Consider the following 25,044-nt stretch of genomic DNA (forward strand, 5'->3'; position numbering starts at 1 on the left):
CGAAAAAACGTACAGCCGGAAGCGGGAATTTCGAGGAAAACAATTCATGCGATATTTGATTGTCAAAATCATGATCCCTCAGTGTCGAAAGGCAAGAGTCAAGGTTTCTATGAAGAAACATTTGAATCAATCAAGATTGAAAGGTGCAAAGGTTGACAACTTGGTGAGTTATGAACGATCCTAAACGAAAACTGCTTTTCACAAACGTATCGTCAAGTCACAAGTCCGATCAACATGAAACTGTGATCGCCAGATTTGACTGGTAGCTTCCACTCCTGTCCATCCACCAATTGACGACTGGCTTCCTTTTGTCATACTGTTGTTGTTTCTACATGTACATAAATAGCTCGTTGTACTCCATTGTTTCATTCACCTGATGAAGAAATAAGAATATACTTCTTCACAATAAAGAAGTTGTCATACATAAAAAAAAACTCGTATCATCAGTACAGTGGAGATTTATTGGAAGTTATACCCTGGATATTGTCAAGCATCATCTGGGTATGATAATCCGGCTAGAGTGTAGTTTACCGGGTGCACTACCTGGGGACTGCTCTGCGCTTGCTAATGAGCGCGCTGCTGTATCCGTATCCCTTGGGCACCCCACTTTCAGATCCTTAGCTCTTGGGCACGCCTTTCTAGATCCTTAGGGTTAGTGAGTAAAGGTTAGGGTTGGCTTACCTTTGGTGCGAGTATATCCATCGGAAAAAAAATCGAAAAAATTACGCCCGGTAAAGTGCACTACTCCCGATAATCCTAGCATAAAACTATGTTTTCCGACAAACCTTGTCAAAATTGTACAACATTGTATAACATTCGTTAAGATATATATTTTGTGGCAAACACAACAAACCAGTAATTAAGTACCCATAATAAGAAATTAAATATATTTCCCAAAATGGCATCATTTGTACATCAAGCCAAGCAATGAATATGCAATAAAAAACTAGCCCTTCGGTTTGAGTAATATTTTTGATCGATACCTTGAGGTGTGAAGATGGAGTCAATTGTGAACAGTGTGTAAAACACAAAATGGCCAGCCAGCCCATGACTAGAAAAAATCCAGTCGGGCAAGTAAATCTCTACAGTCACTGGCCCAACTGGCCTGTAAATCTTTATCATGTTTATAGGATCACTCTGCAAATTCGTATTACATTTTTAAGTCAAGCAAGATCATGACCTGGTGGAAATGTTCATCATGTATACGCAGCAGCCTAACTAAACATATCCTGAGTACTTATCGTTACACTCCACAACTGAGTCTAACAAAACCTTATGGGAGGTCGCGTCAGGTAACCTTTGAGATTGACCAATCAGAACACAGCTTACCAGATCGCGAAAGTGCACATTCGCACATCCCTTATGAACTTTTTATCTCAAAAAGGTTCGTACCCGAACGATTCCAAATGCTATTTAACGTACAATCGCTTTCGGGTGATGCACATGGCGTACGTACTGCCATGACAACGGTGAGTAAACAGTCGCTGAAAATAGTGTTTTTGACAATATTCAAGGATGTTATCTTGCGGAAATATTAGCTAATGGTAACCATGTCAACAGAAACCCCAAAGCGTATATACTGCAGGTCAAATAACTGTGATATATGCAGATTTTTGTTTGTGGAGAGATCTGTGTCAGTGACATGAATATTTTGAAAGTCCCTCCGATCCCTAAATAGTAGCTGTTGTCTGATTGGTTGAATCTACTTAACCATCTCGCATTTGATTGGACCGTCATTGGTTGCTCAAAGGTTACCTGACACGACCTTCTACTAGGTTTTGTTAGACTCAGTGGTGGAGTGTAACGAAATACACTGAGACGAAGTTTACTTAGACTGGTATAAGCAGCTTCATGATGAAACCAGTGTCAACATTCAAATTTCGGACTAGTGAATTATTTTGTGGTCTAATATAGTAATAACTTTCAGGCATAGTTAGCATGACTGTCTTTGTGTCTAGCAAAATTTGGACACTATTTTGCACACTGACTGTGAATATCTCTGATTGGAACCCGACAGTTATGATAACAATGATAGAAGCCAATGGTAATACATTACAGATGATGGGATATGTTTACATAACACAGGTAGGGGATTAAGGACGATGTACATGATTGGGGATAAGGATGGAAGCCAATGGTGGATGATGTTTACATAACACATGATTGGGGATTAAGGATGATGTACATGACTACATGAGGGTTGATGGGCATGTTTACATGGGGGTTGATGATGTACAAACACAAGTAGATAAGGATGTACATGGGTAGATTGGCAATACATGAATTATATAGATTGAATGTACACAGATAGATGAGATTAATTTATCAATAAGTCCCAGGCACTTGGTAGGTACACTCCTTGGTCACGGTATCCCATCATCTGTAATGTATTACCATTGGCTTCTATCATTGTTATCATAACTGTCGGGTTCCAATCAGCGCTTGTTTATACTGGCTTCCAGCTTTCGTTAAGTCATTCCACTTGTTACTTTGTTATTGTTTTACCTGTACATATAAATATGGCTCTGTACCCCATTCTCAATCACCTGATGAAGGAGTAAGCATTAACTCCGAAACGTTGTGTTCTCATATAAAGAAGTTGATATCCATAAAATCTTCATCCTTATGCATTTCACTTCTAAATGCCCTTCAAAGACTTCACTACTAAAATGTCTAACCTATACCAGGAAGATTTTACATTCTCACTGCTTTAAGTTTAACAATAACATTCTGCTGATATGTGGTTGGTAATCATGATTTGTGCCATGTTATGTTATCCTGACCTATGACCTAGTTATCTTATTAAGTTCAACATGTTCAAGTATCAGAAATTTCCTAATATTCAAAACCTGTCTGAAAGTTCATATTTGTCTTTCACTCTTTTTCAAACCTTGGATGTTCAATGCCTTTCATACCAATCAAGGCCGCACATGCTTTTATCTTGTGTATGCCATCAACCAACTCATGTGATTTGGTTAAGGAATTGTTTGAACATATGTGTTGAAATTTGTCAAGATGACTTAACATAATTTCTTGCTTAAAGACCTCTCTGAGTTGTGTGCAAATAGCAAGCCAATAACCGGTATATTTCTTGATACTACATATAATATTGTTAGTCTGAACAACATTCTAAATGATAACTTCATTTCATAAACAAAATGGTACAAACACTAGAGACAGTAATTAAGTTGAACAGTTCTGTGGAATATAACACTAAGTGACAGTGGTCGAAATAATTTTGCAAATCAACCTGACAGCCGGGCTGGTGTCCCATAACTGTTGCCTGCCCATCTTGAAAGTTGCCTGCCCACCTTTTTACTTACTTTTTTTGCAATAACTTACAAAAACGAGTAAAGTACAATTCTACAAACGAGTAAGTAACCCTCTCTTTGATTTGTTCTTATTGAACCATGTGACTACAGATATCCAATCATAGCGTAGCTTACTAAGCCAGCCAGTTTTAGTGTCCTATTGCTATCTTCACTGGCTGAAGAGTTGCCCATGTATAATTATCGAATATACTTGTAGCTTTTCATTCATCTTTCTTAAATCAAAATATGACATGACTATTAAAATGGAATGATCGTCCTGAGAGCGAACTGAAGATAGGTCAACCTTAAAAATTGTAGCCAGGCAATCGGGCTGGTGGAGAGAATTTCCAGGCAGCCTGACTCAAAATTTACCGGTCACGGGCAGTCGGGCAGGCCGTGATTTCGATCACTGCTAAGTGAGCAAGACTTGCACCTTAGTAGAACATGGAAATGCACTCTTTGATGTGCCATTAACTATGTACATACCATGTTTTCAAGAAAGATTCATTAATTCCTTACCACAGTTGCTTATCTCAGAGTGCCTAAAAAGATACCAAAAGTATCATTACAAAATAAAAGAAACTGTTATCCATACATTTGTCAGTATTGTACTAGTAGTATAGGGAATGACAGTTCTGGACCACTTTCAAGAAATGTCTCTACAAAGCCTTATTTACTAAATAAGGCTTTGGTTGGGTCATTAGCTCTTGCTACTATTACCCCTACTACAAAAAAGTTGGCGGTAATTACTATGCCTACTTTGTGTTGGTAGGAGGTAACACTGTGCCGTACGGTACGATCAATAATTCTTCTCTTACAAACCCCCTACCCGGCCCACCCCTCAAGTAGTATAAGTTAGGTTCGTCGGCTTTCATATCCACTTTATCTATGTTGTAAGTTTTGACTGACCATATAGGATCGGTGGCCCGCTTACGGCTATCGCCCTCGTGTTCCCCCGGCTGGTATAGATACCTCACTAAGGCCCTATCTGGTATCTTTTTCTCCTTCCCACGCAATGGAGCGGCCGACTCTGCAACTATTGATTTTAGTTTGATAGCGTCTGCCGGTTTCTTACCGGTGAGACGGGTGACTTCATGGTTGATTGCCGACACCACCTTGGGTAACCTCGTGACCCATTCAGTCGATCGTTTTCCAGGGGTGGCCATCTCCCTAGCATACTGATAGCCGAACAAGCGCTCAGCCAAAGTCCTATTAAATCTCTCAACTATGGCTTGGCTGCGATGGGCTCCGGCCGTGCCACGCCTGACCTTTGTATCGTGTTTGGCTAGCAGTTGTGACACGGCACCCATGAACTCCCGTCCGGGGTCAACTTGCAGCTCTGTTGGCCACGTCAGCGGACTGCGTTTGTATATGCGTTCGAATCCTCTAGCTACCTGGGCCGAATCTTTCGTGGTCAAGGGTTCGGCTTCCTTGTAACGACTGGCTACGTCCACTACGGTTAAGGCATACTTGTACCTCTTGTCGTGGGGTAGGAACAGTAGGTCTGCCTGGTGAACGCTATTAGGTATGTTAATACCGAACCTCCTTCTAGGTACGTAGCGTGGTGCCGGCAAATAGATCTGCCACAGGGCTTGTTTTTCAAGCCACGCTTTGGCTTCCTCCGGGGGTACTCGCGCTATTTTAGCTAGCTTATCTACTGCGCTAGCTCCTTTCCAGTACCCACGCGGGCTGTAGTAAATAGCCTCAAATTTTTTCATGTCCATACGCGTATGTGTTTATCCCATCAATAGCTATCCAACGTTTCGTGTCCATAGGCGACAGGGACGTCTTGTTTATAGTCAGTCCGTATATCTTATGTCCATCACTTCTAAGTGTGTTCATTTTATGTCTAAAGGTACGGGTCTTGAACAGGGCTTCCTTGAATCTGGCGTGTTTGATGTGTTGTTTCACCACATACTTCTTAACCCCCTTAGCCTTCCGGATCTCACTATTGTCGGCTTTCAGTATGGAGTACATCTTAGGTCTCAAACCTATGTACTCGGCTATGGGCGTGCCAGCACACTCGTCCTTCATTTTACCTAGGACCTTTTTATTTACCGTACTGTGTATGGCATGGGTCTTAGGGTAGTCGCTGGTGTCGTATAAATCGAGGTGTTTTTTCATGTCCTCGTACACGTCCTCGGTTCGAATCTCCATCAGCAGGGAATCCATGTCAGTGTACAGCACTTCACACCTGTCGCCGTACTGTTTCTTGAGCTCGTTGTAGTAAAAGTCGTACATCAGGTGTTTGGATAAATCGAGGATGCTCATCCCCACGTAAACAGGCCGGTTGAATTTTATGTGGCTTTTCTTCATGTGTAGGGCAACCAGGTTGTCTGTGAATATCTTACTACGGTTGAATGCCGGACTGGCTATCAATCTCCTGAGCTTGTCTTCCTCACTCGACCGAACCAACTTCACGGTCACGCGTTTCCTCAGGTTCTCCATAGTCTTACCAAACACCGAGTTGTTCATGAGCTTGTAGAGATTTTTCTCAAAATCACTGGTGGCTTTTTTTCGTAGGTCTGTGTTCATTCTGATGTAGGGCTCCATCCATGGACTCTGGTCGAACATGAGCACCCTGTGTATTTTGGTCAGCCTCATACCCAACGACAGGTACAGCTGTAGGTTGCGATAGTGAACGATGTACTTGGTCTTATTCATTAAGTTAGGCACGAGTTTTTCAACGTCTGTCACACGCCCACCTGACAAGTTATGTTGGTACTCAGACATCCAGTCTGGGTTAACCCTCATACGTTCGGGGGCCAGGGGGTAGCTGTTGTGTGATGTGTGTAATTCCTTGGGATACTCTAAGTCAACCTCGAGGATATACCCTTTGTTCGAATCTGGTGCAACCCCCATAACATCAACGTGTGGTACCCATTCGAATCCCCCTGTAGGTAGATACTGGCTCATGGCCCAGCCGTACAGGTTGTTTGCGTCTAGGTAGAGAATGTGATTGGTTGGTTTGTTAGGATCGTAACCTTTCACGTATTGATTATTTGCTTTCGCGTATCGTTTGGATGCCATGGAAATCCCACCTCGCAAGCCTTTCTCAATGAATAGGTGCATGTCGTAATCTGTGAGCAATTCCAAATTAACTCCGGTCTTTTTAAGTAAGGCGTCCCACGACAGACCTGGGCTGGTGTAATACCATGCGGGGTCGAGTTTATACTGCTTGAAACACGTCCGCCTAAACGTTTCAAACACGTCGGCTAACAGCAGTACATCTGTCCTCAAGTACAGGTCGTGATAATCACCCAGGTTCTTACAACCCAGTTTATTCCATACGTTAGTCGCGTGCGAGTAATCATCTCGTGAGACGGACGCCTCATTCAGCTTGCTATAAAAGCAGTCAATAGGGGGTAGTCTGGTCTCGGTGAACTTAGCCCAACTATCCATGTACTCATAGGGGTACACACCCTTCCTCATAAGCAGGGGTCTAGTCTCGGCGTCTGTGTATCGATCGGTGATAGGGAAGGTATTGTTGGCCTTGACCAGACTGTCGAGTGACGACAGGAGGAACTGAAACGAGTCAATGAACCTAAGTCCGTTTAAGCTGAAGGAGATGTATCTCTCCATGTTATTGGGGATGCACGTTATATTACCATCGATTTTCGCGATGGCCTGCATGATCAAGTGTGAGTCGTACCCTCTCAAGTTGTGAAAGACAACGGGGATGTTTATTGTCTTAGGGTTGATTTTAAGCTTGAGGTTGCACGCGTTGTGAGCGGCGCCTCTATACATACCAGTTATGTGACAGTGATCTCTCACCGAATCACCGTTAAGTGGTGATTCACACACGTGACAGTTAGTGCTACTAGCGTGGGCTAGCCTGTCGACTCGGGTCAGACGCATGGGAGCGATTTTATACAATGCATTCCTAATAATTTTTTCTTCCTCCTGCAAACACTTTAGAAACCTTTCAGCCGCGTCAGGCCCCCTATACACTACCGGAGCTTTCGTTTCCCCGTCACAACGGACGACAATGTATCCAAACGAACAGGCTTTATGCTCTTGTGTTTTGTGGGTGAAGGGAGCCTCGCCGGCGGCACCACTGGGGGTATCCCCCACAACTAAGGCTTCGAAGTCGGCGTATATAATATAAGGCACAGACATTTGATTCTTGTGGTTACTGAATTTTAGGATATTGTCACCTTCCTTAGGCATGTCGACTCGTATGGCCGTCTGCCCCACACCTTGACAATCATCCCGGTGGGATTCTAATAAATCAGCTCGGGTGAAGCCATGTAGGCATCGTACACAAAAGTGTTTTTCCCCATCGTGTTTCGACTGGTCGTGCAACAACCGGCTGAGATGTTTTATCCACGTGTAGTGATACTTTTCACCTAGTTGGATCATGAATATATTGATAACTTGGCGATCCTTCACCGGGCTGACCCTGTGTACTATTGTTGTGTTACCTTCGTGCCCAAAGACATTTATAGCCAGATTATTCTGTTTTTCTACTTTAGTGATCTGGGATATGGGGGTGGGTTCATCTATACCATCCCAGTTGAGCCCATCGTCTTGGGGATAGCTAGAAAGCCTATCTGAATGAGTGCCAGCTGGAAATAAGGCTGACCTGATAGCTAACCTCAGGCAATCGTTTCCTCTATTCTTAACGTTTACTATGGCATGTTTATTCCTATAGTAGGGAGGCAAGGCTAGGTATGACCCGCCTCTGAACGGCACGTAGTTAGCTATGTCTAGATAGACATTATCGATTTTATCTACAGCCCACCCGGACCCCAAGTGTGTGTAGCGTTCTAGGTATTCTCGTATCTGCTGAAAACTGGTATCGATTGATGTATCAATGGTCTCTGTATGTGTGGCGACCTCTTGTTGACCTCGGAAGTAAGGCTGAACATATTCAGTGGTACTCCCAACCTGCTTATTGAGCGACATTTTCACTGTGATCTGAAACTTGATACTTCCTAGGTTATTTAGTTCCTGGTTGACCTTATCAGCTATCAGAGGCTTGATATCTGTAATGTCTATGTTTCTATCAACGTGCATGCGCCAACCTCTCAAATAGTTGCCTACAGCGCGCTCAGTGCGCACGAACTGTAGGTCAATAGCTCTATTCTGTCGTAATAATTCTACAAGCTGTGGTTTTCTCATACGGGAATACCCGCCTAAACCCAAATCGTGTGCCTCGGCTTTCAGTTGTTTTACAGTGGGAGGTTTTGCTACGGGGGCATGTGATAACAATGCGGTTAACCCGGCTCTCCCCAGGTTTGAATAACCCGTGTATCCAAGCTGTTTTGCTTGAGCTTTTAATTGTGTTACCGTAGGAGGGGCTTCTAAACCTAGTAATCTCAACAATGCTGACTTACGCATTCGAGAATACCCGATCACACCTCTCTGTTTTGCGACCCTCTTCAGCTCGCGCACAGTAGACATAGTGTTTACACCTAAGAGAACCAATGTCTAATTGCTTCACAGTAAAGGGAGGTAACCCTTTCACGCACTGGAGTCTATCTTGAGCAGTCGCCTACGTTCTTTTATGTAGCCTTTTTTATTCTCGTAGATGAGTTGATGTCTGACTACGTTCGCTCCGTGAGCTTTACATAGACAGTAGTGTCCTTTAACCCCGATACCACACACAGAACACGTGTAGTTAGGACTTCCCATATGGAAACAACAGAACCCCTGATTCCTGCATTTCCTACCACAGGCCTCGGTCTTCCCCATAAGTATGTATTCGCATCGGTATGGAGCGGGTCTCATGTTTACTTATATAGGTATTTTAATTTAATTGCTTCGCAACCAACGCAGTAGCTGCTATACCCAACACTATGAAGCCCAGTTCACGATTCATTTGTCCCTTGGATGGTGTGTAGTACTGAGCGAGTGTGGGTTTATTGAGCGGTTCCAATTGTTTACCAGTTAGTAGATAGTATTCTTTCATTGCTTCATCGACATCGTTGAATGTTTTAATGGCATGGTTTTCACGCTTGAGTTGTTCGTTAATAAAATCGATCCTCTGGAGGCGTTTTTTAACGTACCCGTCCTGTGCTCTTTGTAATTTCTCAGTAGCGAGATCGTGCCGCTTCCTTTCTTCCTGTATTTCAGCCGCGTGATCATCTTGTAGTTTCGAGAAGAGGAAATTACTCCCGGAAAATGCCAGGGCATTCACTAACGCCCCACCGACCATCATAGCTATCGTGGCCATCCCTATATTTATTTCATTATATTATCAGGTATTATTCCTTGTTTTACTAGGATGTCTTTTGTGGCCATCGCCATACCAAGGTTCATTATGAGCATACCCATATCCTGCAGGTTGAAATCTAGCTTGATAGTTGGTTGTTTAAGCACCATTTTAGTCAACCGAGCGTACCCTACGGCTAGACTGGCTAGCACTGTGGCGTGGTATGCGTCGTTGACGAACGTTTTCCCCTCAGACATTATGTATATGATATAAAATATTAAAATTATAACATGATATGCGGGTCAATAGTGGGGGATACCCCCACACCCCCACTGTTGGGGGTTACCTCACTGTTGGGTGGTGGCTCACTGTGGGAGGGTACCCCCACGTATAACCATGTTATAACCACGGCAGCAGTTACGCCTACAGCCAACAACAGTCGGGTTGGGTTGGTCACTTTATGTTGGTTACACCACCGTTTTTTACCGGCAGCTACTCTCTTAGGATTCTTCTGCCTGGTTACTGTGGGGGTCACTTCCCTCACTGGGGTCACTGGTTCCTGTGAAGGGGTCTCCTCCACTGTTGGGGGTACCTCCACTGGTTCCTGTGCAGCATCCATCTATACTATTATTATTATTCTTTCTCTCAAATTGACAATGTTTTGCCGTGATAATCGCCGCCGTCACTGGAGCCAACAACATACCATATTTGTGGTACAGCCCGCAGCTGATAGAGCTCACGGCGTGTTCGATAAAAGGGTCTTTCTCGAGGTCCTCCCACAGGTAAAGTCGGCGCTCTGGTGGAATGGGAAAGAAGTATGATACAATACCGGTGTATATCTGGGTCATAGCCGATCCTATTGTCTTTGTCATTTCTGCTCCGAGCCGGGACTCGTATCTAGCGTACAGCTTATCGATTTCTTCGGCTGGCATTTTGTTAATTTTATCCGGAGTGTAGTCTCCAAAGTAATGTTTGGCTTTGCCGCCAACAGCCAACGCCACCAGTTTCTCTCGCTTGGGGGAATCCCCCACACCCCCACTGGGGGAACCCTCCACAGACAATTGTTCGAGCAATTCCTCACACTCCATCTTATAATATAACAAGTAAGATTTAGTTTTAACTATATAATACCCGATACAAAACACAGAGAAATGAAGGTTAAGTTGCACACGACAAACACTTCAAATATCATAGCTATATACTTAGCTTTGCTTAGCTTTGCTTAGCTTTGCTTAGCTTTAGCTTAGCTTTGCTTAGCATACTATATATGCTACTGGTTGGTCGGTCTTGAGCACGAGCTTAGCGTGTTTAGTTTCAGCGAGCTGTTTCTTCACCCGTTCCCGTTCTAATTTACTCATCACATCGTTCTCTCTCAAACACTCCTCGAACGAATCCCTGTCCTTGCAGTGAAATAAGGCCACCCATCGCGTCTGCTCCCTGAGGTCTTTCAACACCGAGTTGAACTTCTGCGTTAGCACCCAGACGCTGTGATTTGCATGCCGGCCGGAGAAGGCCAGCTACGATAGCATGTCTCTCTTTTTTGTTATCTCGCGATTAGCGCTGCAGTCGTCCAGTATGAACAGCGTCGGTTCCCCTTTAAATTTCTCGTGAAGAGCTTTCAACCAGTCCTGCAGGCGTGTTCCAGGGTCGATTTTGTGTACGTCCGGGTCCGTCATCACCCAAGGTCGCGCGTACGTTTTATTCATGCTCAGAGTAGGGCACATGATAACAATGTTATCGAACACACCCTTGTAGTAACCCTCCAACATATCCAACACGAAAACGGTCTTCCCACAGCCAGTCTGCCCGCACACTATGGCGCAGTGTGGGTCAGTGGGTAGTTGTGGGTACCCCTGGGGGGTGTGGGGGTCTTGTTTATTGTTGGGGGGTGTGGGGGGGTACCCCCCATCAGTAGATGGCTTGCACGAATCTCCCATTGTCTATATTAAGTTGCGCGTCCATAATAACGTACAGATATAATTTCAACTTACCAGCGGTTTGAGCCTTCTTAGTAATCTGGATGGTTATCCCTTCGCTGCCGTTATCTATACGACGCCCGCTACCGTGCAGTTTATCATCATCCGTGGATCGCATGTCCAACCATAGGGCGTACTTGGTGGTCAAGTATTCACCGATCTGCACGGAGCCGAGGTCCAGGTCCTTTGTTATGTAGTCCCCCACTGGTAGCTTTTTTATCTCATCCCACTGCTGGTGTGGCCTCATACCATGACTGAACAGCTGGTTTGGCACGCCCTCGATGGTCACTTCCACCTTTTCAATCTCGGGGTTGAAAAACTTCTCGCTGTCCCTCCGGAATGGATCGTAATACTCCACGGGGACGACCAGGATACCTTTCATCGATCGCACCGGCACGTTCAGGTTGATATTCCACACAGTGTCGCTCTTATCTCGCACGACTGATCTATGTCTCAGTACGCGATCGTACAGGATAGCCATCTTCCCAGAGTACTGGCTTCGAACCTGCCTGGCCAGCTCCGGGCTAGTGACCATGTCGAACTCCAGAGAGATGTTGTCTATGGCATAACTGGCCTCATCACCGTTCAGCGTACGCACTACTTTGCTATAGTCGTTAAACGTGAGCTCGTATTCGAGCCTATCACCCAGCGCGGCCTGGTAAAACGGCGCGTGTCCCGTGAGCAACTCGAAGTCGAGCGGCACGCAGAATCGATTCCCGTATGCTCGAGCGATGGCCTTTTCACCGTCCGATAACTTGTCTTGCTGGTCTTGCGTGAAGACATACCCTATGCGCGCCCGGGTTGATTTACTGATGCCCTGGTACACATCATTGACTCGTTCTCTCTCGCTTTTCCAGAGATCCTTGTAGCAGTGAAACACGTCGCTGTCGTCGATGCTCAGCACCTCGTTACCGCTGATCTTGACGGTCGTTTTCTTGATGATAGCTCGACCCACGTTCCGCACTAGCTCGCGTTTGTCGTTGTCGGAGGTCAACGTGATATTGAACGCCAGTCGAACAGTGCCTGGTACAATGAGGTCATTCTCACCAAGGTTTGGAAATCTAACCAGCAGAGTTTGATTCTGGTCTATCTTGCTGGGATTGTTGGTGATAGTCACCGACTGGCGCACGGCTCTGGCTCCTAATGGCTCTCTCAATCTTCTGAAAGGATCTAATTTTCTGCCGTACATTGTTATATAAAAGAAATATATTTTTAATACTAATGGATGAAGACATAGATATGACGGAGATGCCGGGCGCTAGTGCCCAGGCATTCGATGATGAGCAGGAGACCTCATTTACTAGTTCACCATTGAACCAAGAACTCTTGGAAACAACGGTAAATGATTATTACGAAAGTTTAAGAAGAGATAAAAACTACGTTGAACCACAGGGTCGATACCATAAGAATTTTTTTATTGATACAAAGGGTGTTCTACGCCTTAAGTCTGACCCAGGGGTTGACCTCTTTAACAAGAGCAATAAAAAACCACTGGCCTTGTCAACTCTAGCCAGCCGCCATGGTGTCGAATTTATCCTTAAAAATCTAAACATGAATGATTACGGTGGTGCAATACCTAAGGCCGTTGTTGAAGATCTGCAAGCTACCAGATCCCACCTCACCACTAGAGATGAAATTACACCACAGCGTGCTACAGAAGCCTCGGACAGCATAGAAAAACTGTTGAGCACCTACTGGGACAAACCGTTACCGGGGTTTGACTTTCCGGTAAGGGAACTGCGCGGCTTAGACGAAGCCGTGAAACGCGTGCGTGGAGAACTCGTGAACAACATGGGGAAACTGAACGAAATCGACGAGCACATCGCTAGGGAAAAAAACAAACTCAACGAAACTGAAAACGATGATATGAAGCGTCGTATCAATGAACGACTACGTGATTTAGAAGACGAGAGACGTACACGATTGGAATCCGCTTCCTCGAATCGTGAACAGCTTGGATCCCAGATCAGTCGTATTCGGGAAACAATCGATAGAATACTGAACGAGGATACAACTTTAGCCAACAGGATTCGGATATTGTTCCGGGAGCAAGGGATCACCATCGCCAGCATTCTGACTGCATTTGGTTTCATTATATCAACCCTGGTGGTGTCACTGACAGGGGGAACCCCCACACCTGCCGGCGGGGGAACTCCCACTCCCACAGGCGGTGGTGTTAAAGACTGGATAAAAAAACTCGGGGAAGGCCTAGCTAAACTGGCTGGTAAAGCCGCCGAAGCCCTTCCCGGCATCCTGGGTAGCATCGTCTCGTGGGTTGTTGAGCGCTCTGTCTAAAACTGCCATGTGGCTCAGTCAAAACCTGTGGGCAGCCATCGTCGCCGTGGCGGGTCTGGTGTACGTAGCGGCTAAGAAATCTTTAACCAAATAAGTCCCAAAGTTACCCCACCAACCACCAGGGCCGTTTTATTATCAATATGCTGCTGATAGGGGGGTACCCCCACATGTATATGGGTGTGTGTGGGGGGCACATGAATTTTAGGCTCCGGAGGTGGCGCCACTATACCCTTTTCACGTGGTGGGATGTGTGGGATATAGGGGGTGTTAATATCGGGGTTGATACCCAACTTTTGGTCCGCCGTGGCTATGACTATTTTGTTGTTATAACCCACCACTTTTTTTATTCTCAGTTGCATATCACTCGGAGCCATGTACAACCCCACGCCGAATACGTAATTGACTTTCGATCTGGCGTATTCTAACACGTTTTGGTAACGGTCGATGGCCCTCGGGAGATCAACTGGAGAATTGATAGCATCCTCAACGTTGGAAACGAACTGTTTCTGAGCGTCGTAAGCAGTTCCCTTACCGAGGATGTTGGAACGCGTCATAGACTGCGCACCCAACAGCGCCCACACGTACGTTCGAATCGAGTCGTTCAAGCGTATTGTACCAGCACGAGTGAATTCTTTCAATGTTTTTGAAATCATTTTAGTCCAGGCTGTGGCTGCATCAGGATTGGTTTGTTTTATACAGCTGACATGGATCTTTTCATTCGTTGTGGGACCTGTAAATGTATGACGGTTTGGGTTGTATGAACCATCTTTAGAACCGGCCTGATATGTTCCGGACCTGTAGAAGTACACGAGAACTATACCGAGACCATGGTTCACACCAGGAAGGCGAAAGTCTTTATTCGTTGGAATCTCAAACTCCCCACAAATACGTTCATAAGCGCGTCTATCATAGGGGTTATTCGTCATACTCCACGCTTTATCTTGGGGAAGAGGAGCACTTATTTCCTTCAATATTCGTCTCGTTTGATAATAAATATGAAACAAAATAACCGCCTTACTCAGTTCATCTATACCGTAGTCTGGTGTCACACCCGACCCTGTCGTCGCACACCACACAGCAAAGTTGAGTTGGTTCTGCCAAAACTGCATTGGGTTTTGATTCCAGTTTACCACCGCCTGCGCGTTATTAACGGACACGATATAGTTTTCAAAGATATTAATAAAGGTTGTTTTAAACCCCGTACCATCTGCATTCACCACGATTTTCAAGTGTGCTAAATCCATATTATAATATATAAATTATATATTATGATATGTACATAACACTTCCAGGGATAACGAGCGGTGAGGCCGTTCAGCTGACGCACGCGATCGATAACACGTCAGGTCAACTCGAAGTCGCACTCTGCGATATCACCTACCTACCGCAATGGACTAACATCAACGCCAGCAACAATAAGCTGTTCGTCAGTGGAACTCGCAGTCAGATAACTGACGGCTACTACAGCGTGTGCTCTCTAAACGACGAGGTCTTCAAACCCCTGGGAGCCGAACTCAAGATGAACGACTCAAACGGTACAGTGGTGTTAATCAACAACGGAAGAAACCCCTTGAGGCTCGGCCGACCATTAGCGAGGATACTCGGTATGTCTCCTGACGAGATAAAACCAACAACAACCGTCACAGGCACGAAGTTACCCGACCTAGTACCGTACCGAGAGCTGTACATTCATCTCGATCAGGTGAGCACAACGTATAACATTCAAGGAGGTCACCCTTCCACTATACTGAGAGCAGTGCCGGTAAAAACTGAGAAATACAACGACGGTAGAACCGAGTCGTTTTCACCACGGCAGTATAAGAGATTAACCCAGGGCAACATACCTGAGCTGACAATATCGGTGTTAGATATAAATCATAATCCTGTAAATATAGGATACCTCAGCTTAACGCTTCATGTAAAATGACCAGCGCACAAGGGCCCGGAGTGAAAAAATGCGTCAATATCGGGATCTCCGACCTCGGAGACACGCGCGGTTTCGACGCTCCCGGAGTAGATGGTAAATCGTACGCCTTGCAACTGAAAAACAACATTTACAAACGCGTTGAAATCCCCTCCGGTGGAACCCCAAGTGATATGATAGATACCACAAGAGCAACAGTCAACACTAAGTACGCCCTTGTCAACACCGGTGATAATAATTGGATAATATACCCATCGTTCGGGGGTAAACTGTTCGACTTAGACGATGTTGAGAGCACTACCGTCGTCCAAAACAAACCATATATGCTCGTCTTCACCGAAGATAACAAGTGGGTGTTGTTACCCGATAACGACGACTGGTTTCTCAATATTAGACTCGTCTCCCCTTACGTGTTTACGGATAACAAAGACAACCACCTAAACAAAGTCGTGAACAATGGAACCCTGCTCGTGGCTTACGTCCCAACTCAGAGACGTAGCGTAGTCGTCAGCCCAGTCAACACTATGGCAGCCCACATGCTATCGAGTAAACCAGCCATACAAAACGTGAAATTGCAGTTGGTGTCTGAATTCGAAGGTGTGGTCACTATACTAGAGAGTCTACCGGCAAACTCAACACTGATCATCAAAGTCTACCTAGGGGAACCATCGGGGAATGATGTCGAGATCGTGAAGGGGATCAAACTCGGGTGGGTGAAACGACACCAGTATCAAGTTTGCAACGTTTACATGCGGGTGGGTGTCGGCTCCAACACCAGTCTGCAGGGGGTCAACGTGATCGTGGAAAACAAGATATCACTAATCAATATCTTCCTGCCTGACAACATACACTTCATGGGTATGAAGTTAACCCCTGAATTATTATCAGAAAACCAGTTGGAAATTATATCGTAATAGTATAATAATGACCAGTCATCGTCCCAACACTACGCTTAACGACCTAGGAGATACGGAGGGATTCGATCAGCCTGGTGAGGAAGATGAATTATACATCCTGCACTTCAAAGACAACGTGTACAGACGGGTGTCGTTATCAGATTTAAAAGAGCCTAAATGGCTGATCAACTTAACAATCACCTCACCTTATATCACATTAAAAGAAGAAAAGGGGGGGTACATCTCTAAGATTAGGAATAACGGTATCTTGCCCGGGGATTTCATTACGGAGAATAACGCAACAGTCTCGATAGATTCTTATATTGGAGAAAAAAGTAGGTTAAGTTCTGACACAGAAAGTAAATTAACATTTAGCAGTAAGTTTTTTTTACCCAAGGAGCATCTTGATCAAATAAACTACCTCTACACAATCATCATAGAAGTCGTCTTTACGTATTTTAACCAGGAAAACTCCTCGAAAGGACGCCAAATTTTACCCGGGTTGACAATACACTGGTATAACGAACACGTAGGTCAATATTGCCGTATTGTTATACAACGGGATACCCCCACGGGTCCTATAAACCGCTTAATAAGCCTCCCTGGGGTTTTTATTACAACAGAAAAGTCTATTGGCTTCACACCTATTATCCTTAATTATGATCTATCCCTTGTAGGCTTCAAATTCATTCGTGAAATATTAACTGAAACCCAATTAAAATATTTTTCAAAATATATATTATAGATGGGTCTGTACCCAGTCGTAGAGGAAGTAGCGAAGACTCTGGAAACCGTAGATGGGTTCCGCTTGAGACAGTTATGTGATGTGAAACGTCAACTAGAACAAGACCGTGACACGCGGAAAGCACTATGTAAAAAGTACAATAGAGCTTTCAATATCGTGGACGGGGTTGACACTACCCTTATGGCAACCAGCATGGGACTAGGGGCGGCAGGCGTTGGGTTGTTGGCTACCATCGTGGCTGCACCTATAGTGCTAGGTATTGAAATAACAGCTGGGGTGGCAGGGTTGGCAGGGTTGGCGCTTAAATTAGTATCACGCAGACTTAATCGTAAGGCATTGAAACATGACGAGATCAGGGTTCTGGCCGAAGCAAAGCTGAACACAGTGAGTGAGCGAATTTCCACGGCACTCTCTGACAGTAAGATCTCAGAAGAGGAGTTTCGTTCAATCCTATCTGAACTCAAAAAATATAACGGAATGAAACAAGATATTCGATCCAAGTCTCGTAAGTCTGCTATCAGCGAGGACGAGAAAAAAAAGTACATAGAACAGGGGATACAAAAAGCCCAGCAAGCCTTTATTATGAACACCAAAGAGATCGTAGGCGGTTCACGTTAAACTGTTTCATCGATATAAACGTGACATAGGCCGCCAAAGTGAGGTATCTATACCAGCCGGGGGAACACGAGGGCGATAGCCGTAAGCGGGCCACCGATCCTATATGGTCAGTCAAAACTTACAACATAGATAAAGTGGATATGAAAGCCGACGAACCTAACTTATACTACTTGAGGGGTGGGCCGGGTAGGGGGTTTGTAAGAGAAGAATTATTGATCGTACCGTACGGCACAGTGTTACCTCCTACCAACACAAAGTAGGCATAGTAATTACCGCCAACTTTTTTGTAGTAGGGGTAATAGTAGCAAGAGCTAATGACCCAACCAAAGCCTTATTTAGTAAATAAGGCTTTGTAGAGACATTTCTTGAAAGTGGTCCAGAACTGTCATTCCCTATACTACTGTACTTCACAAAGCCACAATTGGGAACTTCACTGGCTGCATCCATTTGGGAACTTCATCCATCCATCTCTCTACCAACCTCTGACTGAGAACAGAATCCTGGTCAGGGATTTGGAGACAGGACAACTAAAAAATGCCAACCAATGCTCCATGCACCCCAAATTCTGAAACGTTCACAGAATACAGAATAGAATCAGTAAATCAAACCAGATACTGTTAACACATTGGATGGATGTTTATGTCAACATATTGAATAGGACCTTTATCACTGATTCTGTTTGAAAGAAATAGAAATGTTCTCTGTGAAAGGTCAGGACACTATGGCATTTCAGCTTCAAGTACTCTATGACAATTGTTTTTGAGAAAGAAAATCACTGAACACACTCACGTTTGTTTAACAACCACACTCTAAAATTTCGGACAGTGGGGTAGCCTTGTGGTTATTGTGTTTGCTTGTATTACTGATGACCCGGGTTCGATTCCCCACATGGGTATAATGTGTGAAGTCCATTTTTGGTGTCCCCAAAGTGATGTTGCTGGAATATTGCTAAAACTAAAAGCAGCGTAAAACTAAACTCACTATCAGATTATTTTTTGTGATGTTTGTTAGGCCATAGACAAAAAGGTATTGTTTTACAAAATTTTAAAATTGCATCGTTAAGGACTGTGTTTGTAACAATTTAGAAGTTAAAAGTATGTGTATCTTCAGAGCAGCTTGTTCACGTACTGTGTCCTATTGGATAATTCAAAATTTGTTAACTATGTGAGAAGAAGTAAATTTGACATTTGAAATGTCACATTTGGTTGATTTGAAATCAAATACCACAGTTAGATATTTCCCAGCTGTAATGCAGCAGGAATAATCAAGTCTCAAACAGAAAATTCAGTGATCAACGGCATGAGCATTGATCTACACAAAGTGGGTTATGGTGATGTTGTCAACCACCACCCAGTAACTTTAGTCACCTCTTACGACAAACATTGATTGCTAATTTCTAGCTTAGATCATCACAGGGCCTGTAAGTCACACCAGATATATGTCTCCATTTGTATTGTCTGTAATCTTCAGGTGACAGAATGGTTTCTTTCAACTGTTTGCATAATAATTATTATATTTGGAATTTATATTTGTATTCTATATTTTTTTTTTTTTTTTTTCAAGAATGGATGTTAATTCTTAATAATGTAGCATCTTATATTTTATGGTAAACTATGAAATTTAAAAATTCCCACCATTAGATCATTAGAAATGCAAGTCTCAATGTTTAATTTCTCTAATAGTTGTAATATGGCCAAAGGTTGTTTTAACCACTGGTTAAATCTAAATGTAAATCCTTTGGAAATTGTGTTCTAAAACGATTTGCTGTGTGATGCATGTTCGTTGTCACATATGGTAAGTGCAGTTATGCAGGTCTGGTCGTAATTGAGAAGCTTGTAAAGCAAATGTCAATCAAGTTATTGAATATTGAAAACACATCTGGGTTGGAAGTATTTTATGGTTTTGATCAGGCTGTTGCTGGGCAGACTTGTTATATCTTCCATACGCTACTAACACAGACCTTTTGTATGTTTCACATCCGTACTAAGGCATACTTAGTGTATGTTTCGTGTCCTACTAAGACAGACTTTGTCTATGTTTCATATCCTACTAAGGGAGACTTAACATATGTTTCATATCCTACTAAGGCAGTCTTGATATTTGGTACATGTGTCATGGACCACTAAGTAGGACTTGGTATCTGTGTCATGGACCACTAAGTAGGACATAGTATCTGTGTCATGGACCACTAAGAAGGACATGGTATCTGTGTCATGGACCACTAAGTAGGACATGGTATCTGTGTCATGGACCACTAAGTAGGACTTGGTACATGTGTCATGGACCAGTAAGTAGGACTTGGTATCTGTGTCATGGACCACTAAGTAGGACATGGTATCTGTGTTATGGACCACTAAGTAGGACATGGTACATGTGTCATGGACCACTAAGTAGGACTTGGTACAAGTGTCATTGACCACTAAGAAGGGCATGGTATCTGTGTCATGGACCACTAAGTAGGACATGGTATCTGTGTTATGGACCACTAAGTAGGACATGGTACATGTGTCATGGACCACTAAGTAGGACTTGGTATCTGTCATGGACCACTAAGTAGGACATGGTATCTGTGTCATTGACCACTAAGTAGGACTTGGTACATGTGTCATGGACCACTAAGTAGGACTTGGTATCTGTGTCATGGACCACTAAGCAGGACATGGTATCTGTGTCATGGACCACTAAGTAGGACTTGGTACACATGTCATTGACCACTAAGTAGGACATGGTATCTGTGTCATGGACCACTAAGTAGGACATGGTATATGTTTCAGCTGTGGCTTGACTACATGATGTTTCTACGTCGCTTAGCAACACAGGCCCATCTGGCTGCTCTGGACCAGAAGGAGAAGACAGTGGCCGGAACACATGTCAGGATGGTGGCCAAGGTAAATTTCTATCTTGGTGTTTGAAATGTGTTGTCACAGGGCTCACTTAAACATCTCTGTTTTAAGAGAAGCATTGTGACATGATTTCATGTTGAAAATCTTCAGGGTACTGTGAGATGTATATCTAAAATTATATCTGAAGACCCTGCTGATGTTGCTGTGTTGGAAAACTCTAATAATCCCTTTGTCTATTGTCTTTACATTGTATTTAATATATACCCAGAAATCATAAGTGTCACATCTGTCATGTGTTTGTTACAACTGTTGCTCACAGCATTCTGTCACTATTCCACTATGGTAGCAAACAAAATCTAGTCCCCTAGCCAAACATGGTTCATTTTTAGTGGAGTTGAGGGTTATTATATCCACTATGTAATTTTGGGTTACTCAATTCTCTGTTATTCTAGAGCTTACTGTGCAGGACAGGATTCTACAAGAAAAGGGGTTGAGGTTACCATGGTTACAGGCATTGATTATGACAGCAGCTATGCGTCTCTTCATTTTCCTTTGGTGACAGGCAAGATCATGATGTAGAGTTGTATCATCTGCACTGTATGATTAATGTATATGACCGTAGATAAGCCAAATTTGAGGACAAAAAAAGCAGTCTGAAGAAAGGAGTCGGCTTAACAAAATATTACACTTTCATCAAACTTATTTTTCTGTTGATAAGAAAGTGTCATCATATTGCTTTCTGTCAACAAGAGAAGATTGCTTTTGTCGATGAAGACATCAAATTTGCAGTTAAATATTGCCAGAAAAGATTATTTACTTTTTCAGGTCAAATTTGTTTTGTTAGGAATATTATTTTGTGCAGGGGTAAAAATTACAGCATCCATTTGTCACATAAGCAGAACTGTGCAAGTTCTTCCACAATCTACCAGTGATTTAATTAAAGAATACCCATTGATATACTGAAAAGCAACAGAAACACAACTAATTTTTTTTTTTTTTTTTTTTAATAAAAGGCATAACCAAGAACACCTACTGTTTTGAGGTGTCATTTTTTTTCAAAACTTGCGTTTCTTTTGCTGTTCCGTATATACTTAATTTCTGGTTCAGTGAGTGCATGAATATTATCTGAACTATTATTTTACAAAGAAAAATATATTCAAGCAATGTGTCATTTTAACTGCAGGTTTTGCATTTTTAATGTAAAATATTTCTTAACTGTAAGTTATGTAACTAGGTTATGCAGCAGCTCTGTGTGTATTGCTGGACACATTCTATGTGTGGAATAATTTGACCTATCTCTGCTGTGAATATTTCACTTGCTGATGTCATGGAGTGTTTGAAGCCCCACAGTATTTATTGAAAACTAGCTCTCTAGGTATTTGCAATTTATTTTAAAATTTAGATCCAAACATACGACAATAACCTTGCATACCAGTATGCAAATGCAAAGCAGATGATTCACACAATATCACAGAGTCAGAAGCTATAGGTATCATGTTCACATGCTTCTAAGGCACTAAGCTTAATGTTTATGTGTCTATAGATCAATATGTCAGTCGTGTTAGGTGATAGCAACCCGTACATAACTGTTTTTACTGTCAACTGAACCTGTTGTTTTGCTGATCAATGTAGTGTGGGTGTGATTACAGTCATACGTATCCATATCATAGTCAGATGTTACAGTCATAGCCAGAGACAATCTGTCCTGATGTCTCCAGATTACCAGTTTTCCAGGGGAGAATTACTTTTTTTCTCACCAAGACCTTCTTACATATGTCTTTTAGCTGCATTTAGAAGTTGTTATGTATGACCAATATCTGTTATGGACTAAACTTCTTTTTAATTCTTCAAACAATGTTTTAAGGCTTTTTCCAGACCCCTTCATCAGTGTTGTGTTGGAAGAATTAAATAGAAGTTTGATCCATATAACAGATATTGGTCACCTTACATAGTTTAAACAATGTCTGTCTGTCTGTGAAGATCCCGGTTTGAATTGCTCTTCAGCAACCTGTGCTTGTAAGAGACAACAAGAGATGTGGCTTGCAGATTTGGTCTACGTATCTGAATTGCATGGATCAATGTTCATGCTGTTGATCACTGGATTGTCTGGTCCAGACTTGATTGTTTACAGTTACAGCCTGCTGTAGAACGTTGCTCAGTGCAACATTTCACAACATACAATTTAATGTTCGTCTCTGATGAATGACTCTACCAAGAAAATTTGAGTCAATTTGGGGGTTTTCTTTTGCAGAAAGTGCTCCAGAGCTGTCGAGGATGACTTCTCTCTTGTGGATGGATGGCTGTTTATGCGGAGAATCAAAACCTGAATCTGATTCACTGAACCCCTATCCCATATCTGAGTGTCCACAAAGTTTGGACAAATGATTTGGTTGTAACACAGACAGTTTGGTCTCCAGGAGACCTGTATTCTTGCAATAGCAAACCAGACCGTAATCCTATCAGACAGTGCTGTCCAACTTGGCCATGTCTCTCACAGCTTCGATAGTAAACAGAACAAAGTTGTGAAATAAAATATTTTATTCATTAAGATAAGACACAGATTACCATATCTCATTCACTCAATGATGGACAGATCTTCTATGGAATGTAGCAGTAAACACTGTCAAGTACAAACTAGATATCTTGGCAGGATTCATTATATAAGGAAGGAATGTTTGAAGTTCTGAATGAGGTAACATCGTTTTCCATCTCACCTGTGCTGGTACCATGAAGTATCACATGAAGAGCACAAAACTGCATAAGACTAAACCCATGTAGTTACAACCCCAGCCATATCAACTTCAGTGCAAGTAGCAGAGCTCATTATTCAAATGGTCCTGAATACTTTTTGTCAATTTTTCTTTTGTAAACTTCATAAACATGTATTTGTCGAGCTGCTGTCATTTCAGAACTTTGTCATCTGTACATAAGACCTAATTTCCTAACAGTGGTAAAATTTGAACACTATTTCTAGATGATTCTGTCTTTCTGTACCTTTTTTCCCTGATGGTGGAGAGTATTGTGGTTTGGGATGTCTGTGTGATCATGTTGCTGTGTTAACTGTAAATGTAATTCCATATTCCCAGGAATGAGTGGCGACGTTTTACGGCCTGTACAGAAAGAATATGGTTATGCCTAACATTATCATGGCAGTGATGTTGTAATTGTGTACAGTAAAACAAATCGTACCAGACTATTGTTTGTCTGTTTTCAATGGGGTAGCCTGCTTTAATCTCTTTCATACCATTGGTATAACCTTTTGTTGTCATATGTTATGGCAATCATACTGCACTGGTAACATTGCATTGGTGGTATTGCACTGGTAACTTTGCATTGGTTTTAATGCCGCAGTAACAATGCATTGGTGTTATTGCACTTGTAACAATGCATTGGTGGTATTGCACTTGTAATATTGCATTGATTTTAATGCAGCAGTAAAAATGCATTGGTGGTATTGCACTGGTAACTTTGCATTAGTTTTAATGCAGCAGTAAAAATGCATTAGTGTTATTGCACTGGTAACTTTGCATTGGTTTTAATACAACAGTAAAAATGCATTGGTAGTATTGCACTGATAACTTTGCATTGGTTTTAATGCCGCAGTAACAATGCATTGGTGTTATTGCACTTGTAACAATGCATTGGTGGTATTGCACTTGTAATATTGCATTGATTTTAATGCAGCAGTAAAAATGCATTGGTGTTATTGCACTGGTAACTTTGCATTGGTTTTAATGCAGCAGTAAAATGCATTGGTTTTACTGCATTGGTATTACTGCACTGGTAACAATGCATTGCCTCTAATGCACCGATAAAAATACATTTGTGTTATTGCACTTCTGCTATTGCACTGGTAACATTGCATTTCTCAGTGAGCAAGTTCAGAAACACACAGCAATGGAAACAACCACATCAACATCAGGAAGCAGTAAAATGACATAAGACGAACAGGTAACACATGACTAATGAGATGTCAAAAAGGACATACAGATAACGACATGTCTGACAAACAGGTAATAGACAACTAACAAGATACATATAGGTAATCAACAGGTAAGTAAGAAGATATCTGATTGGACTTCCAGGTGACATGTTACTAACATTTATAATGGGACCTAAAGGTAACAGATTACAAACGAAATATCCTGTGCACATATCGCTAACTTCTTACTAACAACATACCTCATGGTACATAACTAACAAGACGTCCAGTGGGTCATAAAGTTAACAGGTCACTAACAACATGTCCAGTGGGTTATAAGCTTAACAGGTTACTAAC

At 42.8% G+C, this 25,044-nt stretch overlaps 2 protein-coding genes across 2 annotated transcripts in view; one reads left to right on the forward strand and one right to left on the reverse strand.

The window, feature by feature from the left end:
• LOC137292215 (uncharacterized) lies at positions 1-23,958 on the forward strand. The gene is made up of 3 exons (XM_067823787.1): positions 1-163; positions 20,697-20,810; positions 23,017-23,958. The coding sequence occupies exons 1-3, from the start codon at positions 47-49 to the stop codon at positions 23,041-23,043; spliced, it is 258 nt and encodes an 85-aa protein (XP_067679888.1). The 5' UTR covers positions 1-46; the 3' UTR covers positions 23,044-23,958.
• Positions 1-25,044, reverse strand: part of LOC137292214 (nucleolar GTP-binding protein 2-like) — a 48,099-nt gene that overhangs the window by 11,615 nt on the left and 11,440 nt on the right. The window lies entirely within an intron of this gene.

Source organism: Haliotis asinina, chromosome 7 (assembly GCF_037392515.1).
Source record: "Haliotis asinina isolate JCU_RB_2024 chromosome 7, JCU_Hal_asi_v2, whole genome shotgun sequence".
In the NCBI taxonomy this organism is placed as follows: Eukaryota; Metazoa; Mollusca; class Gastropoda; order Lepetellida; family Haliotidae; genus Haliotis; species Haliotis asinina.

Excerpts from the sequence above, each read along its gene's own strand:
- LOC137292215 (XM_067823787.1), top strand. The coding sequence starts at position 47 with ATGCGATATTTGATTGTCAAAATCATGATCCCTCAGTGTCGAAAGGCA. Across the intron at positions 164-20,696 it reads GTGCAAAGGTTGACAACTTG|CTGTGGCTTGACTACATGAT; the intron begins GTGAGTTATGAA and ends TATATGTTTCAG. Across the intron at positions 20,811-23,016 it reads ATGTCAGGATGGTGGCCAAG|AAAGTGCTCCAGAGCTGTCG; the intron begins GTAAATTTCTAT and ends TTTCTTTTGCAG.